General features: G+C 39.6%; 3 protein-coding genes across 8 annotated transcripts in view; 1 reads left to right on the forward strand and 2 right to left on the reverse strand.

Annotated features, from left to right (window-relative positions):
• Window positions 1–4463, reverse strand: part of L2HGDH (L-2-hydroxyglutarate dehydrogenase) — a 52735-nt gene extending 48272 nt beyond the window's left edge. Inside the window, exon 1 of one of the 2 annotated variants that reach the window (XM_007192819.2) lies at window positions 4010–4463. In XM_007192819.2, coding sequence (XP_007192881.1) covers window positions 4010–4149 — 140 coding nt within the window. In that variant the 5' untranslated portion in view covers window positions 4150–4463. The remainder of the gene's footprint in view (window positions 1–4009) is intronic. The other variant, XM_007192818.2, reaches the window with a different exon arrangement.
• DMAC2L (distal membrane arm assembly component 2 like) lies at window positions 4286–15694 on the forward strand. Of its 2 annotated transcripts, none has more exons than XM_007192823.3 (5): window positions 4286–4383; window positions 10088–10199; window positions 11490–11698; window positions 12290–12461; window positions 14240–15694. In XM_007192823.3, the coding sequence occupies exons 2-5, from the start codon at window positions 10096–10098 to the stop codon at window positions 14352–14354; spliced, it is 600 nt and encodes a 199-aa protein (XP_007192885.1). In that variant the 5' UTR covers window positions 4286–4383; window positions 10088–10095; the 3' UTR covers window positions 14355–15694. The 2 variants fall into 2 exon arrangements, with proteins under 2 accessions (XP_007192885.1, XP_007192888.1); XM_007192826.2 differs by having other exon boundaries at window positions 12293–12461.
• A 91-nt stretch (window positions 15695–15785) lies between these two features.
• Window positions 15786–26322, reverse strand: part of CDKL1 (cyclin dependent kinase like 1) — a 56615-nt gene continuing 46078 nt past the window's right edge. For 2 of the 4 annotated variants that reach the window (XM_057544051.1, XM_028169221.2), the window contains exons 7-9: window positions 24662–24744; window positions 21115–21171; window positions 17649–19950 (exon numbers count right to left, since the gene is read on the reverse strand). In XM_057544051.1, coding sequence (XP_057400034.1) covers window positions 19651–19950; window positions 21115–21171; window positions 24662–24744 — 440 coding nt within the window. In that variant the 3' untranslated portion in view covers window positions 17649–19650. Of the gene's footprint in view, window positions 17605–17648; window positions 19951–21114; window positions 21172–24661; window positions 24745–26322 lie in introns of those variants that run through there. The other 2 variants (XM_007192822.3, XM_007192820.2) reach the window with 2 other exon arrangements.

Here is a 26322-nt window from a genome sequence, read left to right on the forward strand (position 1 = left end):
TCGCACGAACTGAAGACCCAACACAGCCAAAAATAAATAAATAAATAAATAAATAAATAAATAAGAAAATCCTTTAAAAAAAAAAAAAAAAAAATAAGTGGTGCTGGGAAAACTGGACAGGTACATGTAAAAGTATGAAATTAGAACCCTCCCTAACACCATACACAAAAATAAACTCAAAATGGATTAAAGACCTAAATGTAAGGCCAGACACTATCAAACTCTCAGAGGAAAACATAGGCAGAACACTCTATGACATAAATCACAGCAAGATCCTTTTTGACCCAACTCCTAGAGAAATGGAAATAAAAACACAAACAAATGGGACCTAATGAAACTTAAAAGCTTTTGCACAGCAAAGGAAACCATAAACAAGACGAAAAGACAACCCTCAGAATGGGAGAAAATATTTGCAAATGAAGCAACTGACAAAGGATTAATCTCCAAGATTTACAAGCAGCTCATGCAGCTCAATAACAAAAAAACAAACAACCCAATCCAAAAATGGGGAGAAGACCTAAATAGACATTTCTCCAAAGAAGATATACAGATTGCCAACAGACACATGAAAGAATGCTCAACATCATTAATCATTAGAGAAATGCAAATCAAAACTACAATGAGATATCATCTCACACCGGTCAGAATGGCCATCATCAAAAAATCTAGAAACAATAAATGCTGGAGAGGGTGTGGAGAAAAGGGAACACTCCTGCACTGTTGGTGGGAATGTAAATTGATACAGCCACTATGGAGAACAGTATGGAGGTTCCTTAAAAAACTAAAAATAGAACTACCATATGACCCAGCAATCCCACTACTGGGCATATACCCTGAGAAAACCATAATGCAAAAAGAGTCATGTACCAAAATGTTCATAGCAGCTCTATTTACAATAGCCAGGACATGGAAGCAACCTAAGTGTCCATCATCGGATGAATGGATAAAGAAGATGTGGCACATATATACAATGGAATATTACTCAGCCATAAAAAGAAGTGAAATGGAGGTATTTTTAATGAGGTGGATGGAGTTAGAGTCTGTCATACAGAGTGAAGTAAGTCAGAAAGAGAAAAACAAATACAGTATGCTAACATATATATATGGAATCTAAGGAAAAAAAAAAAAAAAGAAGGTCATGAAGAACCTAGTGGCAAGATGGGAGTAAAGACACAGACCTACTAGAGAATGGACTTGAGGATATGGGGAGGGGGAGGGGTAAGATGTGACAGGGTGAGAGAGTGGCATGGACATATATACACTACCAAATGTAAAATAGATAGCTAGTGGGAAGCAGCCGCATAGCACAGGGAGATCAGCTCGGTGCTTTGTGACCACCTAGAGGGGTGGGATAGGGAGGGTGGGAGGGAGGGAGACGCAAGAGGGAAGAGATATGGGAACACATGTATATGTATAACGGATTCACTTTGTTATAAAGCAGAAACTAACACACCATTGTAAAGCAATTATACTCCAATAAAGATATTAAAAAATAAATAAATAAATAAATAAATAAATAAATATGAGGATTCAATAAAGATATTCTTGGGTAAACAAGGCTACAGGAACTTTAACATGCAAGAGACACTCCTAAAAATACTCCTGGACCAAAAATTAATGAGTTAAGTTATCAACTCAACAAGTTAAATATAATAAAGAAAAACAAACATATAAACATGTATATATAATATATAAAACAAACATACATATAACAAAATATAATAAAGAAGAAAAATCTTTTATTTGAAAAGATTTATAATGTAGACAAACCTCTGGCAAGAGTAATGGGGTAAAAAGTGAGATGACACAAATAAATAAAATAGAATAATAAAGAAAAAATACGTAAAGACACAACAAGGATCTTAAACATAATCAAAGAGTATCATGGAGATCTATATGCTAATAAATTTGATAACATAGATGAAACAGGGTGGGGGACTCCTCAGGCAAAATTACTGAGGCACAAAGAAATAGAAATTTTGAATCAATCACTATAAATTAAAATAGTCATCAAAAGCTTTCTACCTAAACACACACACACATAAATTTTACCAAACTTTCAAGGAACGGATAATCTCTATCATCAAAGATATTCCAGAAAAATTTAAAAGGCTGAAAACTCCCTAACTCATTTTATGAAGCACATATGATAAGAAGTACAAAGAAGCATCTTCTATACCAGTAAGATTCAGCTTAAAGAATAATATAAAATAAGATACTGTTTACAGTAGCAACAAAGCAATAAGGGAATCTAAGAATTAACCTAAGAAAAAAGAACTTCACAGAGAAAAATTTTAAACTCTATTAAATAACAAATGAGGGACTTTCCTGGTGGCGCAGTGGTTAATAATCCACCTGCCAATGCAGGGGACACGGGTTCCAGCCCTGGTCCAGGAAGATCCCACATGCCGCGGAGCAACTAAGCCCGTGTGCCACAACTACTGAAGCCCGCGCGCCTAGAGCCCGTGCTCCGCAACAAGAGAAGCCACCGCAATGAGAAGCCCGCGCACCACAACAAAGAGTAGCCCCTGCTCTCTGCAACTAGAGAAAGCCCCTGTGCAGCAACGAAGACCCAATGCAGCCAAAAAATCAACAAATAAATAAACTTTAAATAACAAATGAGTATGCATAAATGAAGAGATATGTCAAGTTCATGGATGGGAAAACTCAAAATTCTAAAGAAGTAAATCTCCCCCAAATCTATATACCTAATATAATTTCAATAATATTTTCAAAATAATATTTTAAGATACTAAATGTTATACAGAATAAAGGTCTATAAGTAGTAAAGCAATTTAAAACAAAAAGTGCAAAACTTCTAAAACTGATGAAAATCTGAATAAGGCCGGTGGATTGTGCTAACGTCAATTTCCTGGTTTTGATACTGTTATTACAGTTATGTAAGGTGTTGCTGGGGTAAATTCGGTGAAGAAGGGTACATGAGAGCTCTCTGTTCTTTTGCAACTTCCTACGGATCTATAATCATTTCAAAATAAAAAGTATAAAAAGAAAAAATAAAAAGTATAAACAAAACCTTCACTAACCTTACCTTTCTTCCCTTAAAAAAAGGTTCCCAAAAGAGCTGTCTACAAACCCCCACGAGGAATCACAAATCCTATCCCACTCTAATCCCCCTCCAATCCACTAATACACAGCAGCCAGAATCAACTTCTGAAACATCAACATTTAACCACTTCTTTAAAACCCTTTAAAAGCCTCCCAGCGCTCTTAGAATAAAATTTCACGTGTAGTTAAAACAAAAACTGTGCTTGATGTAGCCCCTCTCCGGTGTCATTCCACACCCTCTCTGTTCCGCTAAGCTCTAGTCACACTCATCTTGCCCACATTCTAGTTCCCGAAACAGCCAAGACCTTTCCAGCTTTGACACCTTCGCATAAACCATTCCCTCTACAAAGAGCAGAGAAAAACAGTAGTTGCGAATGTGGTCTCCAAACTTCAAATCACAGGACGCTGAATTCTGCAGGGTTTGATTAGAAACTAACTGAGCTGCTTCTCACAGGGGCAACTCTATGCAGCATGCGTGTGCCAGGAACTGATTGATATAAGACCGGTTTTAGATCTTCCAAGTAACATCAGGAAGGCCAGCGAATAAACAGCATATTTGATTGCTTACAGTGTGTTAGGTCCTTTAATCCTCAAAACGACCACTTAACGCGACAGACTAGGATCCTATTCACAACTGAGTCTTTAAGGAGCTTAAGTAACCCGCCCAGAGTTGAACAGGAAGTGGCGGGGTTGTATTCAAAGCCAGAACTGTTCCTGACCTCTACTCAACATTGCCTTTCTTATTCTTTTCCTCTCGCCCACAAACCTACAGATGATCCAGGCAGGTAGCTCCTGGCATCATAGGTTGGAGCCCGGGATTCACAGAATCCCGACCCTCTCCCAGGCCGAGGACAGGGAAGTAGCGCAGGGGCAGAGGTCCAGCACTAGGCACCTCTGAGAGAAGCAGCGCAGACCGCGGGGGGTCGGGCCAGCGGATACTCACCTGGTGCTGGCTCTGCGGCCACCTTGGCACAACAGCCAGGGCTTCCCCGGCGCGGGCGCGCACGCCGCGGAGAAGCCCCCGGGAAATCCCCCGCGGGCCAGTCCGCAGACACTGCCTAGGTAACGTAGCGCCGGCACCATCGCCTGCGCCTCCTCCCCTGCCTCAAGCCCCAGCAGCCGGCCCTTGAGCCCTACACTGCCCAGGTCCAGGCGCTCTCTAGCCCCGCCCCCAAGCAGAGGCCAATGAGGGGCGCGCCTTCACCCCACGTGAGAGCAGCCGCCAGTGGCCAATGGACTCGCGCGGCGGAGGGCGAAGGGCAGGCCGGCGCCGCCGTAGACGCTGGGGACGCTAGCTCACTCTCTCCTTTTGACGCTGTGAGTAGAGGAGCTAGGCCCCGGGTGGGGCGGGTCTAGGGTGGTGGTTACTCCTCTGCCCTTTCCCCTCTCCCATCGCTAGGCTGACTGAAAATCTGGCCCGCCGAGTCGGGCGTCCTCGATCTTCACCGCCGAGCGGACTCGGGGCCGCGGGACAAAGTCGGGATGATTATGGTGAAAACTGTCGTTTGGGCAGGCCCAGCGGCCTCCCTTCCTCCCGCCAGGCCCCGCCCCTCTCGACCCCGTCCCGCGTCACTCGAGGCTCCGCCCCCCTCGACCCCCGCCCCCCTCAGCCCCGCCCCGCGTCACTCGAGGCTCCTTGCAGGGCACCGCGATCTCCAACCCGGCTCCCACCCAGTGGAGTGGCCACTGGAGAGCCGCTCGCTGTCCAGCCCTAGCCCTCTCCGGACCGAGGCTCTGTCATGGCAACGCCTGATAGCCTGCAGTCTTCTGGACTTTCGTATATGTGGCTCCTGGCGTGCCATTCATTCATTTATTGGTCCTGTAAATATTGAGCGCCTAGATGAACCAGACGGCTCGGTCTCTGACATCATTTAGCAATCTATTTCCTTTTTAAAAAAATCCTGGACCGAGATATACTTTTAAATATGCTGTGCGGGCCTGGGAACAGCGACTCACCTGTGCAGGTCACTTCACCCCTGTTTATCTGTAAAATGAGGGAAGTGGACCGTGTAATGTATGAACGACCTGTGTTAAATTACGTGATCCTTTATCACCATGCCTGTTTAACTAACATTTGTTCTCTCTGCTTGATGGAAGTTTTTTAATTTTTAGGGTCAGGACAGCTGAACAAAAATAGGATCATTTAACTTTATTGCTGGAAGGACTTATACTTGCCTGCGTGAACTTGGCTCCAGTTATTAGTCGGGTAGCTTGGGGAAGTCATTTCACCTCTTTGCCTCAGACCCTTCTCTGTGAACTAGGAGTAATAGCAGGATCTCCTTCATAGGACTTTTGTGTGGATTACACGAGATAAGGCTCATCAGATGTTAGCACAGTAAAGTGCTCGATAAAATGATGGCTTTTATTATGTTTATATGGTTTTATCACCTGGACAGTTGTACATATTTCCTTTATTTGCGAAAATAATGTGGAATGTTGCCTGCTTGTTCATCACAAATGAAAAAAATAATAAATGGTTATTTTGTTAGTTCAGTTTTTTAGTTTTAAGCTAATTGTAGATTCCCACGCAGTTGTAAGAAACAGTAGAGATCCTGTGTACCCTTTACCCAGTCTTCCCCAACGGTAACATCTTGTAAAAGGATAGTACAATAACTCAACCAGGAAATTGACATTTACACAGCCCATGGATGTTATTCAGTTAACCGCAGTTTTACCTTTGTGCATGTATTTAGTTCTGTATAGTTTTTATCACATGTGTAGGTTTTTTTTTGGCCGCACCGTGGGGCTTTTGGGATCTTAGTGCCCTGACCAGGGATTGAACCCCAGCCCTTGGCAGTGAGAGCTCAGAGTCCTAACCACTGGACCGCCAGGGAATTCCGCATGTGTAGATTCTTGTATCCACCACAGGCAAGCTACAGCACAGTTCCATCACCACCAGGATTCCTCCGTTGTCCTTTTATAACTACACCTCTCTCCTGCAAGGCACCCTCTTCCCCATTCTAGTCTCCCTTTCTAAAATTTTGTCATGCCAAGAATGTTACATAAGCAGAATTATACAGTATGTAATTTTCTGGAATTGGCTTTTTCACTTAGCATAATCCCTTGAGATCCATCCAAATTGTTGCATGTATTGATAGTTCATTCTAATTGCTGAGAAGTATTTCATGGTATGGATGTACCACAGCATGTTTAACCATTCACCCATTAAAGGACATCTGAGTTACTTTTAGTTTTTAGCTATTTCAAATAAAGCTGCTATGAAAATTAGTGTACAGCTTTTTGTGCGAGCCTGTTTTTGTTTTTCTGGGATAAATGCCCAAGAGTCCAATTGCTGGGTCATATGATAAGCACATGTTTACTTTTGTAAGAAACTGCCAAACTGTTTTCCAAAGTGGCTGTACCATTTTACATTCCCACCAGCAATGTTGAGTGATCCAGTTCCTCTTCAGTGTCACCAACTTTTGGTACTATCACACTATTTTTTATTTTAACCGTTTCATGGGATGTAGTTGATTTGTTACTAGGTTGAGTACAGAATTATACAGTTCTAGGGTCTGTGGTCAGGCTTTCATGGGTCAGCCCAGAATAGTGACTTTTTTACTACTCTGTGATTTTGAGCATGTGCTTCTTAGTTTAGCAAAGTGAAAGAACTCAAAATACACATGCTCTTTTTATAAAATTTTCTCTGCTTACCTTCTCCCCTAGGCTTGACTGTACATTAATTTGTTTCATTTAGATAATCTCACATCAAGAGCTCACCTTACATTCATTCACCCTGTAATGTCTTTGGCTAGAGACATTTGTGTTCCAGCCACCACCCTCCTCAGCTAAGAATTCGCGTTCATCTTCCATCTAGGTCAGAACCTATGCGAAATTAGTTCAATGAGTGTCAAGTGATATTAGCCTAAGAGTGGCTTTTGGAAACTTTGCTTCTAATTCCTAAGCAATTGCTCTGCTGTTCTATTTCACTAGACTCTAGACACCTCAGGAATAAGAATTGGCATCAATAATGGATGAATTTGCAGTGAAGTGGGGTTATAATTTGGGGAAAAAAACCTCCCCAGTTCTGATACCACCCCACCTCTCTCTTCACACTTTTACTGCCCTCAAGAACGAGTTGGCTAGTTCAGTGTTTTTGACCACTAAAATAGCCAACGTTTTGAATAGCCCACCTAAGTAATTATGTTTAATATGTAAAAAAAAGAACTTTCACTTTAAAACAAAAACTTGTTTATATGCAAATTGCGGGACTCTCCATATCCTATTTTGAGTCACACATTAGAGGTCTGGTCTTCTCTAAGTCGCAAACATAATAGCAACTTTTAGAAACTCTGTTACAAACTTATGGCTCTAAGCTGTGTTATGGTAGTAAGAAGAATTTTTAAAATAATTTTAATTCCTAAATTATTTATCACAGCGGTAGTTTAGTAGTGGTTATTTTTTAACTTGCATTTCACTTCTTTTAATTTATTAAAGCTAAATTCATCAACTCACCACCAGAGGTCTCCTCTTTCCCTCTAGAAAGCATTCTCAGAGGTAGCTGCTTGAATTCATCTAAAATTCCTAATATCAATTAACAAAGTAGCAGTTGAGAATGCAAAAACCTATCAATTAATATTTTTAATTTTTCGCTAAATAAAAACTTAATTTTCATGTTTAAATTATTTTATATATAATATATAATATTTTTAGAGATCATAAGCTGAAGTAAATTTGGTTTAATCTTTCCCTTAAGCTGAAATACAAGGTGGGCCAAAATGAATCAAGTGAAAGTACTTCAGTTTTCACAAACCTCTCGAATTTACCCGCTTAATGAGTTTCCCTGGTTTCTGCATGAAAATGTATCACCCATTGAAGATTATTGCCAAATATTTATTAAACTTGCATTAGGGGATGGTGCTGTGCTAGGTGCTAAGGAAAATGGAAATGAATAATATGTGATTCTTGCTCTTCCTTTTGCCCTTCATACTTTTCTTTTTTCTGCCTAACTGGAAACTCAATCATCCTTTGAGACCCATCTCAGAAGACACCTCTAGTATGAAGCCTATCCCTCACTCCCTTCTCTAAGCTCTCACAGAACTTGTCCATACCTCCATTAAGACATCGTGTTGCATGTTATTCATTTGTTTATATGTCATCTATACATATATGGTACATATACTACACATTCTATGAGGACAGGAACCATGTTTTTCTCGGTCTCTCTCCTGTGTTGTTGTTTTGTTTTGCTTCTGTCTTGCCATTGAATCTCTTGCACTAAGTATAGCAGACATTCAGTATTTATTGCATGAATGAATGGATGGATGGAGATGGCATTTGAGTAAGGTCTTGAGGTTGGGGAAGATTTCCATAGGATTCTGGGGGGCGGGGAGGGATGGTAAATGGAGGGAACAGCCTGAGTTGAAGCCAGAAAGCCCAGATTTGTAAATAAGGTTGGCAGCCAAAGGAGTTACTGAGATGGGCACAGGTGGAGAGAGATTTAACCAAAAGCTGGAAAGGGCTGAGAATGTGGGAGGAAGTAGCAGGGGGAGAAGTTTGCAGTAATGAAGGCAGAGTGATGATGGAGAAAGGATAAGAGGCTAGTAGATGACCCCAGAGTTCTGTCCTCAGACCTCAGCTCTCTTTGTTCTACAATCCGACATCCTTGGGCACTTCCTCAGCTCTAAGGTAGTTCCCACTCAGACCTCTTTCTAGTCCTCTTCTTTTTCCTGAGTTCTAGAACCATCCAATGACTGAGGAAAGAGCCCTGGACTAATAAGAGAGAAAACTAGGTTCCAGTTTCAGCACTGCTAACAATTAGCCATGAAACATTGGACAAGTCCCTTTAAGCACATGCATTTATTAATACCCCACCTTGTTCCAGAAAGGATTTAGGGTGTCAGCAAGCTACTTATTATCAGGGCTTCAGTTTCCTCATCTCTACATGACCCTCAATCTTGATGCTGCTGTCTGAGTAATATTCCTGAAGCATAGTTCTAACCATGCCAGTGCTCTGTGCTAAAATCTCAGTGATTCCCAGCCACCTGCAGAAGACAAACTTTCTGGCTGATCATGGGAGACCCTTCCCGATGTGACTGTGTACATTGTCTCCCTCCTCTTCTCATGACCCCCATGTGCTGAGCCAACTGAACTACAACATGCCTTAAAGGTTCCTGCCTCAGCTTATCACCTGACCTACATTTTCCTGGCATCTTTGCCTATTGAAATCCTTGTGTGTCTTTAACTCGTTTGAGGTATTTTCCAGGTTCTATCATTTATTTTAACTACCTGGTAACTTGTTTTAGCTCACTCCACCCTGCATTAAGTTGTCAGCTCCTCAAAGGCAGAGACCATGTTTCATTTATCTTTGTTTTCCCCCCACCTGGCATGCTATCAGAGAAACTTGAATTCAGATAAATCAGGTTGAGACCCAATTCCAAAATCGCTTTCTCAACTAGTAGTTATGGGTTTTTACAGCTGGAAATCATCTGAGCAAATCATCTCATTTTACAAATGAGAAAACCAAGGGTCAGAGAGGTGAAGTTACTTGCCCCGTCTTTCCCAGCTGCCCTTGTACAGCTCTTGCTTTGCACTGTTCTGGGGACACTACTTGCAGCCTTGTGATAGGAAGATCTGTTTCCACGACTCCTCTCCTTTTCTGGATGTAAGTGTCTTAACCTTGACACATAGCTCCTTAGGTGATTTTAGTTTGTCATCTTGGTACTGGAAATGTAGATTGGGACTGGAGCTGGTTTCAGTAAATTTGTAGATGCGCTGCCTGAATGGACACCAGGTGGCACCACGGCGGGCTGACTCCAATTGAGGAGTGAACAAGTAGAAAGAACAATGTCAAGGCTGGAAGGAACCATAGAGACCATTCAATTCAGCCTCTCATTTTTGCAGCAGAAGAAACCAAAAAACAGACAGGAGTAACTTGCTTAATAAGTATTGAGTGGCAAGTGAGTCATCAGCTTTATCAGCACAAGAGCACTGACTCTGAAGTTGTAAAGTCAGTTACTGTATGTATGGGACTCTGATTGCCAGCTGATGATCTAATATGAATACTGTTTTATGTGTCTAGGTCAAGTGATGCTGTTTGGAAAAATTTCCCGGCAGTTCTGTGGCTTAAAGAAACTCCCAGGGTCACGTGACTCCCGATACTTCTGGGGCTGGTTGAATGCAGTGTTTAATAAGTAAGTTACTCTAACTAAAGTGAAGAAACATGGGAATTGTTACAGCTTGATGAGTTCCCAGTAGCTAATTTGGTTATTTCTTGTGTTTCAAATGTTTTTTGTGTCATGCGTGCAGTACGATCCTAACTTTCTTTTAAAGCAACTAAAACATACAAGCACTGAATAAAGATCAGAAAATAGATTACAGAATATTAACTGTCTGGGTTACAGGACTTCAGTGATTCTTCTCATTCATCCTTTCAATGCCTTTCAAGTTTTCTGAAATGAACATTTATTACTTTTGTAATCAGAAAAGCTCAGTAAATGTAATTTTAGAATATTTTATTCTATGGCTTCTTAAGGGATGTAGTTAACCTTTTGAATACTATCAAGGGAAATCAAGGTTTTAAAAAGTTAGTTGGGGGACTTCCCCGGTGGTGCAGTCGTTAAGAATCTGCCTGCTAATACAGGGGACACGGGTTCGAGCCCTGGTCCGGGAAGATCCCACATGCCACGGAGCAACTAAGCCCGTGTGCCACAATTACTGAGCCTGCGCTCTAGAGCCCGCAAGCCACAACTACTGAGCCCACATGCCACAAGTACTGAAGCCCGTGCAGCCAGAGCCTGTGCTCTGCAACAAAGGGAAGCCACCGCAATGAGAAGCCCGCGCACCACAATGAAGAGTAGCCCCCGCTCGCCGCAACTAGAGAAAGCCCTCATACAGCAATGAAGACCCAACACAGCCAAAAATAAATATATAAATTTATTTTAAAAAATAAAATAAAAGTTGGTGGCATGCTTAGAAATATTTTGAAACTGACAAAACTAACCTCCTTGTTGCTTAATATAGCATTAATACCACTAACTAGAGAAAAAAGCATGTTAAAATTAATGAATAGCACTTAATGACATTAATTTGAACAAAGGTTCAAAATTATTCCTTTTAATCTTTTGTCATTAATAAAAATGATAACCAAGTGTAGTCATTCATTCAAAACACAGATACTGAGTACCTCCTGGCGTGAAGCTATTGTGCCACATACGAATCAATGAAGACTCAATGTCTGCCTGATAAACTCACATAAGGATAACATGCCTTGACAGAGTTCACTTGAAAACAAAAACAAAAGCAAAAAAGGTAGCAGGTAGAGCCATTGAATGTTTTCTTTACATGGATTTCACTAATACTTTATCTCCCTCCTCATCATGTGAAGTGAAAAGTGGTTGCTCTTCTGTATTTACGTTGGTGAACGTAGTTAAGAAGCTAGTGATTATAGTAAAAGCTACCTGCTTTTGTTCTCTTGCCAACAGAGTGGACCATGAACGCATCCGGGATGTTGGCCCTGACAGGGCGGCGTCCGAGTGGCTGCTGCGCTGTGGGGCTGTGGTGCGCTACCACGGCCAGGAGAGGTGGCAGAAGGATTACAACCACCTCCCAACAGGCCCCCTGGACAAATACAAGATCCAGGCAATTGATGCCACTGATTCTTGTATCATGAGCATTGGATTTGATCACATGGGTAACTCCCCTATCATTTGTTATGGGAAATGCAGGTGATTTGCAGTGACATTTGGTTGCAGTTGACTCACTATTATAGTCATAGGTGTGTCCTTTTTGCCTTTTTCAGTCCAATCCAGCTTGTTTCTTCCTGTGTATGATATTTATTTTTAAATGAAATAGAGGTTACAGATACCTTCCTCTCCTTTCTCCCTGCACTAAGCTTGTCTCTACATGCCTTTGTTCTGTGCTTTATTGACTTAAAATTCAAGGCCTTGTTTGTCAAGTTATCTTTGTCAAACTTCTGTCATTGAGAAACGCTCACTAATGTAGAAATAATTATATCCACACAGCTTCTGCTTGTGTGGGCATTTCTCTCCTCCAGTGCATTGGGCATCTGACTGCAGAATGGCCCTGTCCATCAGCACAGCCTGTATAGTGAATACCTTGTATGGTTAATAGGGTGACTAACCGTTACTGTTTTCCTGGGGCTAAGAGGTTTCCTAGGACTTAGGACTTTCAATCCTAAAACTAGAACAATTCTGGACAAACTAGGATAGTTGATCATCTTAATGGTAAAGCAGGTTCTTAAACTGTACTTTTTTTCCCCCAGAAGGCCTACAGCATGTTGAAAAAATAAGGCTATGCAAGTGTCACTATATTGAGGATGACTGTTTGAAGAGACTTAGTCAACTTGAAAATTTACAAAAAAGCATGTTGGAAATGGAAATAATTTCATGTGGGAATATCACAGACAAAGGTATCATTGCTTTGCATCATTTAAGGTAGGTGGTCAGTGCCAAAATGGTAACTTGATAATGTTAAGGTGAATAATTGGAATTTAAAACAGTTGAGAGGTGGTGTCTTTTTTTTAATTCTGAAAAATATAATTTATGAAAATGACTTAACTGTCAGCTATAATATTTTAAAACAGTTTAAATTATCACCCTTAATATGTTATGGTTGTATTGCATTTTTTAGGGAGCATCTTTTTAAAAAATTGACCTACATAAAGCACCTAGCATGGTTCCTGTTACAGAAAGCTTTCAATAAGCACTAGCTATTATACTTCCTCCCCATCTTTTAATTTCCCTTATGTTCTGCCAATAACCTCAGCATCACAGAAGTCTGAGAAATCTTAAACATTAGAACCAAAAGTACTAGATTGTTTATCTCTTACATTAGTTGAGGCTTTAAGGCTTCACCTTTTAATACACACTTGAGTTCCTTTAAGAACTTTCCCGATTTCTTTTCCTTTCTAGGTTAAGATTCATATTTTTAAAATTCAATTTACTTAAACTAAAAACAAAAACATGAAACCGTTCACCCATTTCTCCCACTCCCCACCCCGTGCCTTTGGCAACCACCAATCTGTTCTGTGTATCTATGAGCTTGCTTATTTATTTTTAGCTTCCATATATAAGACATCATACAATATTTGTCTTTCTCTGACTTATTTCACTTAGCATAATGCCCTCAAGGTCCATCCAAGTTGTTGCCAATGCAGAATTTCATTTTTTTATGGCTCAAACTACATCGTTGTATACATATACCACATTTTCTTTACCTAATCCATCAATGGACGCTTAGATTGTTTCTGTATCTTGACTATTGTAAATAATGCTGCAATGAACATGGGGGTACACATACCTTTTCAAGTTAGTGTTTTTGTTTTCTTCAGGTAAATACTGAAAAGTAGAATTGCTGGATCATATGGTAGTTCTGTTTTTAATTTTTTGAGGAACCTCCATGCTGTTTCACATATGACTGCACCAATTTACAATCCCACCAACAGTGCACAAGGACTCCCTTTTCTCCACATCCTCACCAACACTTATTTCTAGTCTTTTTGATAATGGCCATTCTAACAACAGTGTGAGGTGATATCTCATAGTGGTTTTGATTTGCATTTCCCTGATAATGATGTAGAGTATCTTTTCATGTACCTGTTCTCCATCTGTATGTCTTCTTTGGAAAAACGTCTATTCAGATATTTTGCCCATTTTAAAAATTGGATTGTTTGGGGTTTTTCCTATTGAGTTGTATGAGTTCTTTATACATTTTGGATATTAGTTCCTTATCAGATATATGATTTGCAAATATTTTCTCCCATTCAGTAGGTTGCCTTTTCATTTTGTTGATGGTTTCCTTTGCTGTACATAAGATTTTCAATTTGATGTAGTCCCACTTGTTTACTTTTGCTTTAGTTGTTTTTGCTTTTAGTGTCAGGTGCAAAAAATCATCACCATGACTGATGTCATATTTTATATTTAACATGCAAAGGAGTTCTATGCCATAATATACATAAAATATTTGGAAGAATTCAGCATTATTGATGTAATTCAGAACAACTAAACTGTCCAAGGTCTGGCTTAGTGCCTAGCATGAATTTCATTTAAAGTAGTACTCTAAGACTACCATTCTAAAAGTCATTTTGAAAGTGTAGGATGATATGAACACATTCTGTGTGTAGCTTTTTTAAGTCAATAAAGCAAGTTTATTTTTAATGCTATAAGAGTAAAGGCCAAATTAAATTAACTTTTAAAAATTTCTCTTTTTGCAGAAACCTCAAGTATTTGTTTTTAAGTGATCTTCCTGGCGTAAAAGAAAAAGAAAAAATTGTCCAAGCCTTTAAAACATCACTGCCTTCTCTGGAACTAAAATTAGACTTGAAGTAAAATAATAATATTCAGTAAGTGCTTATTTCAATATAAAGTATCATGTGTAATTGTTGATCCTAAACAGCAACAAATATTACATAATCATCAACAGAACTATAAGAATGTTATCCTACAACATTCTAGCAGAGTCCATCATGTAGAAAATAAACATTCAGATGTGATTCACTAAAGTTACTAAGTTAGAAGTGAGAATTTAGGTACATTAAACCATTTTAAGAAAAATGCAAACCAGGTACCATTTTAATTCTTATATATTCCTTATTTTATATCAATCCTATATAAATATCTGTTGATGTAGATACTTAAGAGTTCTTTAAAATGATTTAAATGTACAACAGATATTCTTTATTTTTTAACAGTAATTTGTTGCATTTTACTTTAAAGTTATTGAAGCATGTTACTATAAATATACAATTATGAAAAACTGAAAGCTGAATTTCATATTCATTGATGGAGTCAATTATGCAAAGTAGTCAGCGGTTGCTGGGGCATTCATATTGCTTCCCAGGATTTGCATGCATTTGTCATGATCCTGCATTCCTGTGCTCTTTATACCATACATCCTTTCTCTGAATGAACAGTTTCTGGCTAATTTGTCTATTTTGTAGGCTTAGTCTAGTGTCTTATTAAAACTAGACATAAATACCTGGATGGATTTAAATAGCTTTGCTGATTGCAATAGAACAGAGGAAACAATGATGAAGGCCAGCAGAGCTATACTTACTTTTTGCTTAAAAAACTGCTTCAAACAGAAAAATTTAACATGTCAATTAGAAACTAATTTGTATTCCCTCATATATGTTGGATAGTACTTCCCATGAGCTCAAGGGACATCATAAGAAGTATAAGCACAAATTCACTTTACATCTAGAAAGCAGTGATAAAGAATATCATAAATAGGTATAAACAGATTTTTATTTTTACCTGCTTCAAATGGTCCTGATTCTATTATTGTTAGTTATATGCCAACTTGTTTGTGGATTTCTGTATGTTTGGTTTGAATATTAATCTGTTGAATATAACCTTGACTGGAGATAATTTTAAAATAAACACTTTCTGTGATGCAGCATTAAAGTAGAAAAATGAATTTTAGTTGTGTTAGGAACCAGCTTATGTAAATAGCACATACCATAAATGATATACTGTTTACTAATATAATTGCCACTGCCATTTTAAAAATCAGAAAATAGTAAATAAAAAAATGATAAGGATGTAGAACAGTCTCATGTGAAACAGTGGCGATTCCATGCTGAAGAAAAGATCACAGATATGGTTAAATTAAGTATAAGCATATATTTAATAGAACTCATTAGAAATAAATGACCACTTCTATCTCAGGCTTGTTTGATTACTATGTGATGAAGCAACTGATTGACCACAGGTTAGTCTGGAGCTACTTTTCTACTCTGAATGGTATTCCTTAAAACTACTGGATAAATTAGGCTGTTACAGTCATCTGCCTCGTCAGGTACACTGTTGGGGGTAAGGAAAAAAAGAAAAACACAAAATGTAAACTATTAGCAGAAGTTGGATGTCCTTCTTTGTCATTTGAATCAAGTCTACATAACAAGAATTAGATTATACTGTGACTAGTATTTAACCCGCTATCAGCTCTATGCAAGAAGCTACATACATTAGGAAGCCTCAGGATATCACTAAACTGTCTGGGGTAGCCAAAATTATTGAACAGATGCCAGAATTTGGTGGATTACTTAGCAGTAAGTGAATAAGGTCAAATGCTCTCATGAAGAAAATTAACATAGCAGTAAACTGAGAATGCAGAAGAAAGGTTTTGAAGATACAGTAGAATACATCTTCAAAAACCATGGCAGAGGACTGCTAGGAAATAGCAGCACATCAATCAAAAATGGGGTTGAGCAATAAGAAGCAGACATCAGCTTCATATTGCCCTTGTGTCCAGGGGACAAAGATGAAAAAGCTTTTTGAATAGGAGCAATAGGCCAAATCAAAGCTAGTTATATGTCATCATTTTAAGTATCACTGTACAAAGCTAGGAATTCTCAATAATATCATTTTGGTCTATTTTCTTATTAGTTGTTAACTTCTAGTTGTTAGGTTGGTATATACACACACATATATATGTGTGTGCACTATAGATATACACACATACATATACAGTGTAAAAAGATATTTCAGGGAAAACATCAGCTTATAACCTTATGTCTTTTATGACCCAAGTAAAAGCTCATAAGCAGTTTCTTCCAAAACCCAGATCACTATAGTCCTGACAGTATCTCTGTCTCCAAGTCTGAGGCTGAGCTGGAGAGAATGAAGTACTAATTACTTTCAGGCTGGCAGGCCCAGTTCCTGTGAAGCCTGTAGTTCTTGTTCTACCCCTGGGTCAGCTGCCAAGCTTCATGCCATTGTTTGCAAGGGGAATTGGGTGAACAAGTTTAGATGGATTATAGTAAATCCATCTTGCCTGCAAAAATGACTAAGATGCATCCTTTACTAAATGTAAAGACCAAAGTATATGTAAGAAATGTCTATAAACATATCATTAAATATATAAGCATGTAAATTAGTCTTTTATGATCATCCATATGATTTTAAATATTTTAAACATCTCATATATTCAAAAAAGTTTCAATATATAAAAATCAAGAGCTAGAGCAAGCAGAAATGGAATTTTAAACATTTTGGTTTCGAGAACCTTAACTCTCCTTAAATACGATGAGAAAATCTGAAAAGAAAGGAGATAGGACTCAAAGCAACAGAGATCCAAGGAAACATATATGGGCATTCTGTAATCCATTTTTTCACTTGTTGCATGTGGTACAATTGAAGCATAAACTTTTTTATCTCTAATTTTGCCAGAGGTATGGGCGAGTGCAGTAGATAGTTTATATTCTGTCCATAAGCTCAGCTACTTAGATACAACAAAAATAAAAGTGAAAAAAATCCAAAGAAGTTTTTCCTTTCTGTTCTGGACACCATCGTCAAGCATGGAACACTGCCTCTGGAATTTCCCTTCACGTCTTGCCAAGTGGCCTCCCCCAGTTAGTTACTTATGTTTTCTCCTGATGTTTTTTTCAACATTGTGATTTGTTTCCAATCAAATGTATGTTTTATTCAAATTAATGATCAATTCTTTTTTTGTTATCAATCTCCAAGCTCTTTAAATGTTTGGAAAATGGTAGTTAAGTTTCTTGGTGTTACAGTAGTACTTCTTGTTGTCCAAAGCTGGGAGGGTGCTGCTGCTAGTCAGCTGAGGTAGGCACTGCAACTGAAAATATGAAACACACAGTTACGTTCAACACTGTACACTTTTTTCATTATTGATAACACATCGAAAAGAGGTAAACAAACAACTTTTCCAGCACAGAAATACTTTTTTCTGCACAGAATCCAGGATCTGAGAAAGGACAAAATGTTTAAATTTGGTCTCTGCTCAGGGGCGGAATTGAAGGATTTGGAGCTCACCCCCTCCCATAAATTTGGTCTCTGCTTTTTCTTTTCAATATTTATTTTATATTATAAAGCAAAACATGCACATTAAAGGAAATTTAGAGAATATGAAAAAGAAGGGAAAAATCTACATGTTAACATTACTGGAAAAAAGCATAGATTCATGGGGGTTAAGAGCTTGCTGGGACCTTAGGGATCATTTAAGCCAAAATCTTGTCTTGTAGTGAAGAAAACTGATGTCTGGAGCACTTAGGTGATTTGCCCACCTACTACCTTAGTTAAAAAGGCAAAACTGCTCCTTTCACGCTGCCAGAAAATGTTTGAATTTATCGTCAATGTCAAATGAAAGTAAGGGAGCACATACAGTACTATATGGCCTTAGGTATCTGAAAAACAAGTACTTTTAAATCAAACAGTTGGGACCTACAAGCAACACACAAATTAGTTGGGTTCCCCTAGTCTTTCAAGTAAAAATACTTCCATCAAGAGCCTCTTTTTTTTTTTTAAATTGGTGCCTATTTCAGTAGCATTTACGGGCAGGTGGCTCATCCTGAGGTTCTAGTCACAACTCTGCTACAAGTCTCACTTTCTGCCATTGACAATCCACTTTAAGTTTTTGTTTTTTGTTTTAATTTTTGGCTGTGTCGGGTCTGTTGCTTCGCACAGGCTTTCTCTAGTTGCAGCGAGTGGGGGCCACTCTTCGTTGTGGTGCACGGGCTTCTCATTGCGGCGGCTTCTCTTGTCGCAGAGCATGGGCTCTAGGTGTGTGGGCTTCAGTAGTTGTGGCACACGGGCTCAGTAGTTGTGGCTCACGGGCTCTAGAGTGCAGGCTCAGTAGTTGCGGCGCACGGGCTTAGTTGCTCCGCGGCATGTGGGATCTTCCCGGACCAGCGCTCTAACCCATGTCCCCTGCATTGGCAGGCAGATTCTTAACCGCTGCGCCACCAGGGAAGTCCCACTTTTTAAAGTTTCAATTCCAGTTTCTTTAAAAGAAGGGATGAGGTTTTCTAAAATTCCTTGTAAGTCAAGGGTTCTAAGATTCTTGAAATAAAGAAACAGCAAGATAAGGGGTAACTCTGAGGGGAAAGTCTATTTCCAGTCTGTTTTGCATTAAAAGCATTCTTAATTTCGTAACTCTGGTCTCTTAGGGCCCTGCGTTTCATGCTGTACCTGTTCATAATGGACTGTCCACCCTCTTCTCTCCTCCAAACCTCACAAACACCACCCAGGTGCCACTCAGCATACTGGGCAGAGGAGGCTGCAAAGGGAAGGACTAAGACAAGATAACTTATAGCTTAAGGGGTACCTGAGCAGATCCAGAAGCAACCAGGAGCAGCCAGCTCATCTTAACTGTGGTTCCAACTACAGTCCATCCTAAATTATTACGGCTTTTGGCTTATGACAAGACACTTAATGTAAGGCCATTCTGCCACTTTACACCAATCACAATTCTCCACAGGTTCCCAGTGTGCAGCTTGGATGCTGTGATCTGATTAAATGCACTGTTCTGCTGCTCTCACTGAAAGCACTCATCACCACATGTACACTAGCCAACTCTGATGATTAATGGATCAGGGAGGAAAACAGTTCCTTTTTTAGATAAACCTGGAATGTCAATCAATACTGAAGGTAAACACGATGACAGAGAGCTAACCGGGATAAATTTGATTTCATTTTCCAAAGCATAAGAAGCATGCTTCTTTTCCCTGGCTGGGACCTGTGCTCACGCACACCAAAAGCCCTGGCCCCTGGCTGGCAGCAGGAAGCTGCTGGGCAAGGTCACCTTTAGGATTCTGGGAGAAGGGCCCTTAGCAGGCAGATGTCTTTGGGACCCTGGTTGGTAGATCTTGTGACCTGTGTGTCCTCATGCAGGAATAAAGGTGCTGGAGCTGCCAGCCACAATTGCCACCTCAAGTATAGATTCAGACTCTCCACACCAGGTGGCAGGTATGAGCTTATTTGAAATTGCAACCTTGGATGCTTCTGTAAAGCAGTGCCCCACTTTTACCCGCGGCAGGTGCTTTTGGCTCTGTCTTAGGGTCTTCCTTGTTGATTTCTCATGCTCTTTTGCCAAATCCCCTATTTCTCTGATGCTGTCAAAATATGGATGCCGCAACAGCTGCTCACATGTCAGTCTCTCGGCAGGATTCATGTGGAGACAGCCCTGAAAAAACAGAAAATACCCTCTTCTTACTTCTTTAAAATTGCATTAACTTATTAAAGTCATTTTTTTCTTCTTTGAAAGATTAAACTCTTCAGTTGGGAACAAAAGGGGGGAAAAAGTAGGAAAAAACACACCAATCATGACTTTCATTCCTTCCACAATCATTCATGGGTAACCACATAATGAATTAATAAATAGTTTCTAGGAATAGTAACAAAAAAAATCATTTTCTCCACCTTGTTCTGTTCTTGAGGCATTTGGTGCTCTGCCCTGAGGGAGTAGGATACGATTTTTGAGTTCACCTCAGTGTCTCACTAGAATAATCCACCTAACCCATTTGGTTCCTTGCCTGTACTTAGTAAAAACTAGTTTTTTATTTAAAAAATCACACATGGTAAAAATAAAATTTTATACAGCATGCAGCAGTCTCTCTCTAGCACTCTAGTTCTTCCATTCTCCCTTCTAAAATCAGTTATTTTAAGTATATTCTTCCAGAAATAGTCCATGCATTACAAGTATCTATGTGTATGTAAGGAGGGAGAGGCATAATATACATCTCTTTATGTTACCTCATTCTTAACTATTTGCTTTGCCAGTAAATAGGCCAGAGGGCTCATACTTGGACAGATTAAATCTCACAACTACATACCCCAAGGAACTGTCTCATTTTTTAAAATAGTAAATGTTTTACATACTTTTTGAAATGGGTGGGACATTGTCTGTAACTTGCAAACATTTTAATTGGTACCTCATTTTACATAAGGGCTATTATATTTCTGAAAATGTGTATATAAATCAAGTTTTAAAATCAAAACCTATTTCCAGTGTACTAGGGAGTTGGCTATTTAAAAGAATCCTATGGCTAAACATTTTTTTGAAGAAAAGGATCCTTTTGTAAAACAAACCACCCCAATCTTAAATTTCTATTTTGTGTTCATTTAGATTTCAAATGCAGTTTAAGTTTATTTAAAGTGAAAAATACTTTCAGATGTTTTCACTGTTATGTGACCCATTTTTAAAAATGGAAAATATGTATACTTTTCAAAGGAGAAGAAGAATTCTAAAAGGAACACTTTTCAATCCATGGATTGACATACATCATTCAGATTCTCTAGTGATACAGCTGCCGTGTGCTTCCAGGTCTGTTGGAAGCCATGATTTTACCTTTAAGAGCCCCAGGGCAGGATAAGAGATGTTTGGAAATTTTAATTCAAGTGGTTCCTGTTAAAGGAAAGAAAACAGGGATTTTATTTACAGCATATATTCCAATATAAGGTTACCTCAGATTGAATTGAGTGAGAGAAGCATCTTCCTGGCACCTTCTTCGCCTCTCCCACCCTCTGCCCACCCCACCTCCCTGTGTCTGTTTCATAAGCTCCTTCTCTCCCCACCTCCAAATTGCTTTTCCAAATTTTCTTCCTAACCATTAACCCCCTTCACTTCCTGAAGAACTGATGCAGGTAGCAAATTGTGAGGGAATACTAATGAAAGAAAAAAAAACCCAAAACACTCGTCAAGCAATTGTTACTTCCTTTTTTTTTCTGCCTCAACTTACATAACTTGCCTTGCCTTGGAATAACTTTTGGCATTTATCTTGACATTTATAGAAAGGGGCTCTGATTATTGCATTTATTGACATTTACATAAAGGGAGCTACAAAATAGATTTTTTTTTCCCTACCCAGAAAATGTTTCTTGGTTTTCTGGAATAAACACTGTCCTCTCCTCCCACAAGAGCCTGCTGTTTCCCTGATCATCCTGCTATTTAAAGAGTCTCCTGAGCAGACAATTCATCAATCTCCCTTTGGCCCTTTAAGGCTATTTTGCTCCAGTCACAGGCAGGAGACAATCAGGAATAATAAACACTATAAAGTAGAAGGAATGCCTATGTCAGGCAGACAGGCCAGTTAAAGAGATATACAGCTGATAAAGAGGCTAAAGAGGAGGGGAGCTGAGAAATTAAGAGCTAGCCAAGCGGAGTCAAATAAATGACCAATTCCTGAGTGTGCAGTTATCACTAATAAGAGTAAGAGATAGGGAACCCGAAAACTGAGGCTCTTAAGACCAACAGGGAAAAAAAAATCCTAAAACGGATTTGTATCAGCCTTTGAGAGCGGCCCTCTCCACCCCCATAGCTAAACTATTTCTCTTGCTATTTCTGTGTGTTGAATCTGAGCACCTCTGGGGATTGCCTTGACATTGGCTTGACACTGCTGACATTGAGCCCTGCTGTCTCAGCAAGGACGCCTGGGATGAGGCCGGCTGGTTGGCTGTGATAGGATGGGCCCATCCCGCCTGCTTAGCCGGTTTCCCTGCCCCAGAAGCAAGCAGGCCTCTCCCGGGCAGGGTTGCTGACCGGCAGAGGGACTGGGGCACAGATGTTCAACCAGCACAGCCCCCGCACTACTTCTTCCTGTGTTTCTGTCAACAGGAAATCCCCTGCAGCACAACCTCTGGGAAACCATAGGAAGCCTTTTACACTGATGAAACTGATGAAACCTGGGTTGTTTCGGAGGCTTCCCCAGTAGAAAAGCGAACAGGAAATCGCTAAGGGATATTTAGCGTGAAACTGGGAACGTCCAGGTCACAAGGGAGCCGGCTGGGTCACCTCCCATATGCCAGGTGTCATTCCTGCTTCTGCGGCCCTGCAGGCTCCCAGCTGCCCCAGTTTTCCTATTCCTAGCGCTGCAGGAGCAGGGGTGGCTGGGAAGTGGGAGGTGGGAGACTTCACTGCAGGACAGGCCAAGAGGTTGGGAGAACAGACAGCTCCAGTGGAACTGGATGGAACTTCCATCTGGAAACTGAGCAATGGAGAAGGGTTAGTTCAGTTTGAAAGTACCTTCCTTAGGCAGTAGGAACTCAGGATCTCACAGACCTTAACTGTGCTCAGAAATGTTTTTGAGTATAATACAGGCTCATTAGAAGACTTTCAAAAATATTAAAAAACCATAAAGAAAGAAACAAATCATCCCACCACAAAGAGACATTCACTGTTAATATTTTGGTATATATCTTTGCAGCCATTTATTTCACAAACGTAAAAATCTTTGCCTGATTTTCCAGAGGTTGTCATATTATTTTATATTTATACATGTAAATGCATGTATTTATTAAATATTTATTAAAATTATGTCAAATTATATATACTGTTTTGTAACTTTTTTTTTCATTTAGCAATATGTTGCGGACATTTTTTTTTAGGTGATTACATATGACTCTATTTTTATTAGCTATGTGGTACTTCTATTGTAAGGACATACCATAACTTATTTAATTAATTCCCTACTGATGGAACACTAAAGGAAATGATTTCTATTAAAGAATGTCATGAGAAATGCAAATTGAAACTACAATGAGGTATCACCTCACACCGGTTAGATTGGGCATCATCAGAAAATCTACAAACAACAAATGCTGGAGAGGGTGTAGAGAAAAGGGAACCCTCTTGCACTGTTGGTGGGAATGTAAACTGATACAGCCACTATGGAGAACGGTATGAAGGTTCCTTAAAAAACTAAAAATAGAATTACCCTATGACACAGCAATCCCACTACTGGGCATATACCCTGAGACAACACAATTCAAAAAGACACATGCACCCCAATGTTCATTGCAGCTCTATTTACAATAGCCAGGTCACTGACGCAACCTAAATGTCCATCGACAGATGAATGGATAAAGAAGATGTGGTACATATATACGATGGAATATTATTCAGCCATAAAAAGGAATGAAAGTGGATCATTTGTAGAGACGTGGATGGACCTAGAGACTGTCATACAGAGTGAAGTAAGTCAGAAAGAGAAAAATATCATATATTAACGCATATATGTGGAATCTAGAAAAACGGTACAGATGAACCGATTTGCAAGGCAGAAATAGAGACAGAGATGTAGAGAACAAACGTATGGACACCAAGGGGGAAAAGGGTGGGGGTGGGATGAACTGGGAGATTGGGATTGACATATATACACTAATATGTATAAAATAGATAACTAATGAGAACCTGCTGTATAGCACAGGGAACTCCACTTCGCTGTACAGTAGACACTAACACAACATTGTAAAACAACTATACACCAATTAAAAAAAAGAATGTCATATCTTTATGCCTTTGTCTAATAGTTTCATTGGAATAAATTCTTGAAAGTGGCTTAGGATGTGCACGTTTGAAATTTTTTTCAATTTTTGAAGAATAAGTGTTCTCCCCACATTGGCCATAGAAGACAGGTATGAGAGTAAGGCTGGCCAAGCAAGTTCATCACCGTTTTCCCCCAGTCTGGGAGTGAAAGCACAGTAGAGTAGGGGGTTTGGACAACGCTAGATTTTCCCTGGATGAGTCATTGTCTAAAAGTTAATTGGCTCTGAGCTTCATAGCTTCCACTGCTGAAAATGATGAAGGACAGGTGAGGCTGGGGCAGGTAGCTCTGCATTCCTGTCCAACATGCTGGCTAAGCTCTGCTATCAGCAATCTATAAATTAGCACTGAAGGCCATGATCTTGCTAGCCAATTTGCCCCAGTTTTCTTTTTTACTCTTAGACTGATCTTCCATTGCAAAGTGGACCATGGAGCTCAGGGTGGTGCATAGCTACCAAAACCTAGTTAGCCTGCAACTCCTCATGTACATTCATCGAGTGAGAATGATCCCCCTTAAACACCCTGGTAACCTTAGCCCTGATGTGCAGAGCTCTTTCCAAAATGGGTCACTCACCATATCTTCAGGGTCTGGAATTTTTACCCCACTGAAGTACTGATTTGTGCTAAATACTTGATGGTGCCTAGGAATGAGGTCTCCTTTGGACAAGAAGAAAGAGAAAGGTAAAATTAGATAGGTTGTATATATTACAAAATACTGAGTATAGCTCCCTGAAATTAACACGATATTATAAATCAACTATACGTCAATAAAAATTTAAAAGAACAAAACCAAAAGAACCCACAGAAAATAAATAGAAAATAAAGTCTTTTTCATCCTCTCAAAAAAAAATTAGATCAGTTAGCAAGCACTGCTCTATAGTTTCCTTCCATTGGTGCTGTGTTGGTCAGTGCCTATACCTACAAAGGCTGCAATTTGCTTCTCCAATCAGAGGGAGAGGCACTGAGGGAACTTTCAACAAACTGTGCCGAGACCCACAGTGGGTGGGGTACTGTGTTAGGCACAGAGGAGGCATGAACGGAAACTGAAGGCTGCAACGTTCTTGTCCCTCAAAGGGTCACAGAGTGTTTAAGGAGTCCAAACCAAACAACTCAGAAGCGTGTGCGCACACACACATACACACACTAACAAATAATGGCTTTTTTTAAATAGCAAAAGTATGTTGGAGAGGGTGTGGAGAAAAGGGAACCCTCTTGCACTGTTGGTGGGAATGTAAATTGATACAGCCACTATGGAGAACAGTATGGAGGTTCCTTAAAAAACTAAAAATAGAACTACCATATGACCCAGCAATCCCACTACTGGGCGTATACCCTGAGAAAACTATAATTCAAAAAGATACATGCACCCCAGTGTGCACTGCAGCACTATTTACAATAGCCAGGTCATGGAAGCAACCTAAATGCCCATCAACAGGAGAATGGATAGAGGAGATGTGGCACATATATACAATGGAATATTACTCAGCCATAAAAAGGAACGAAATTGGGTCATTTGTAGAGATGTGGGTGGATCTAGAGACTGTCATACAGAGTGAAGTAAGTCAGAAAGAGAAAAACAAATATCGTATATTAATGCATATTTGTGGAATCTAGAAAAATGGTACAGATGAACCATTTGCAGGGCAGAAACAGAGACAGATATAGAGAACAAATGTGTGGACACCAAGGGGAGGAAGCGGCGGGGGGTGGTGGTGGTGGTGTGATGAATTGGGAGATTGGGATTGACATGTATACACCAATATGTATAAAATAGATAAGTAATAAGAACCTGCTGCATAAAAAATAATTAAATTAAATTAAATTTTAAAAAATAGCAAAAGTGCAACAACCACAAATCAAAATGGTATTCACTGAATACTGATGGGTCGAGATAAAAGTGTATTGGCCTAGCGCTTGGAACAGTGCCTGACACGTAGCAAGCACTCAATAAATATCTGAGAAAGGAAGGGTTAGGGTTAGGAAAGGAGCAGAGAAAGGGAAGGAGGGAGGGAGGAAACAAAGCATGGAAGATCTAGCTAGAAGGAATATGTTTCCAAATTGGAACCACCTTTACTTGTTTTACCAAATAGCAATCACTTGGAAATCCCACTTTATGTACTGTTTAGAAGCACTTAAGATGTGAAGTAATAAAACAAAAGGAGCATTTCTATATTCTGGGGGATTATGTGAGGCTCACCTGCCCACATTTCAGCCAAATAAGCTAAAATTGCCCTC

Source organism: Balaenoptera acutorostrata, chromosome 3, assembly GCF_949987535.1.
Source record: "Balaenoptera acutorostrata chromosome 3, mBalAcu1.1, whole genome shotgun sequence".
NCBI classification, from domain to species: Eukaryota; Metazoa; Chordata; class Mammalia; order Artiodactyla; family Balaenopteridae; genus Balaenoptera; species Balaenoptera acutorostrata.

Bases quoted from the DNA above. Each gene is read 5' to 3' on its own strand.
- DMAC2L (XM_007192823.3), top strand. From the start codon at position 10,096: ATGCTGTTTGGAAAAATTTCCCGGCAGTTCTGTGGCTTAAAGAAACTC. The intron at 10,200-11,489 runs GTAAGTTACTCT...TCTTGCCAACAG, and splicing joins TTGAATGCAGTGTTTAATAA to AGTGGACCATGAACGCATCC. The intron at 11,699-12,289 runs GTAACTCCCCTA...TTTTTCCCCCAG, and splicing joins CATTGGATTTGATCACATGG to AAGGCCTACAGCATGTTGAA.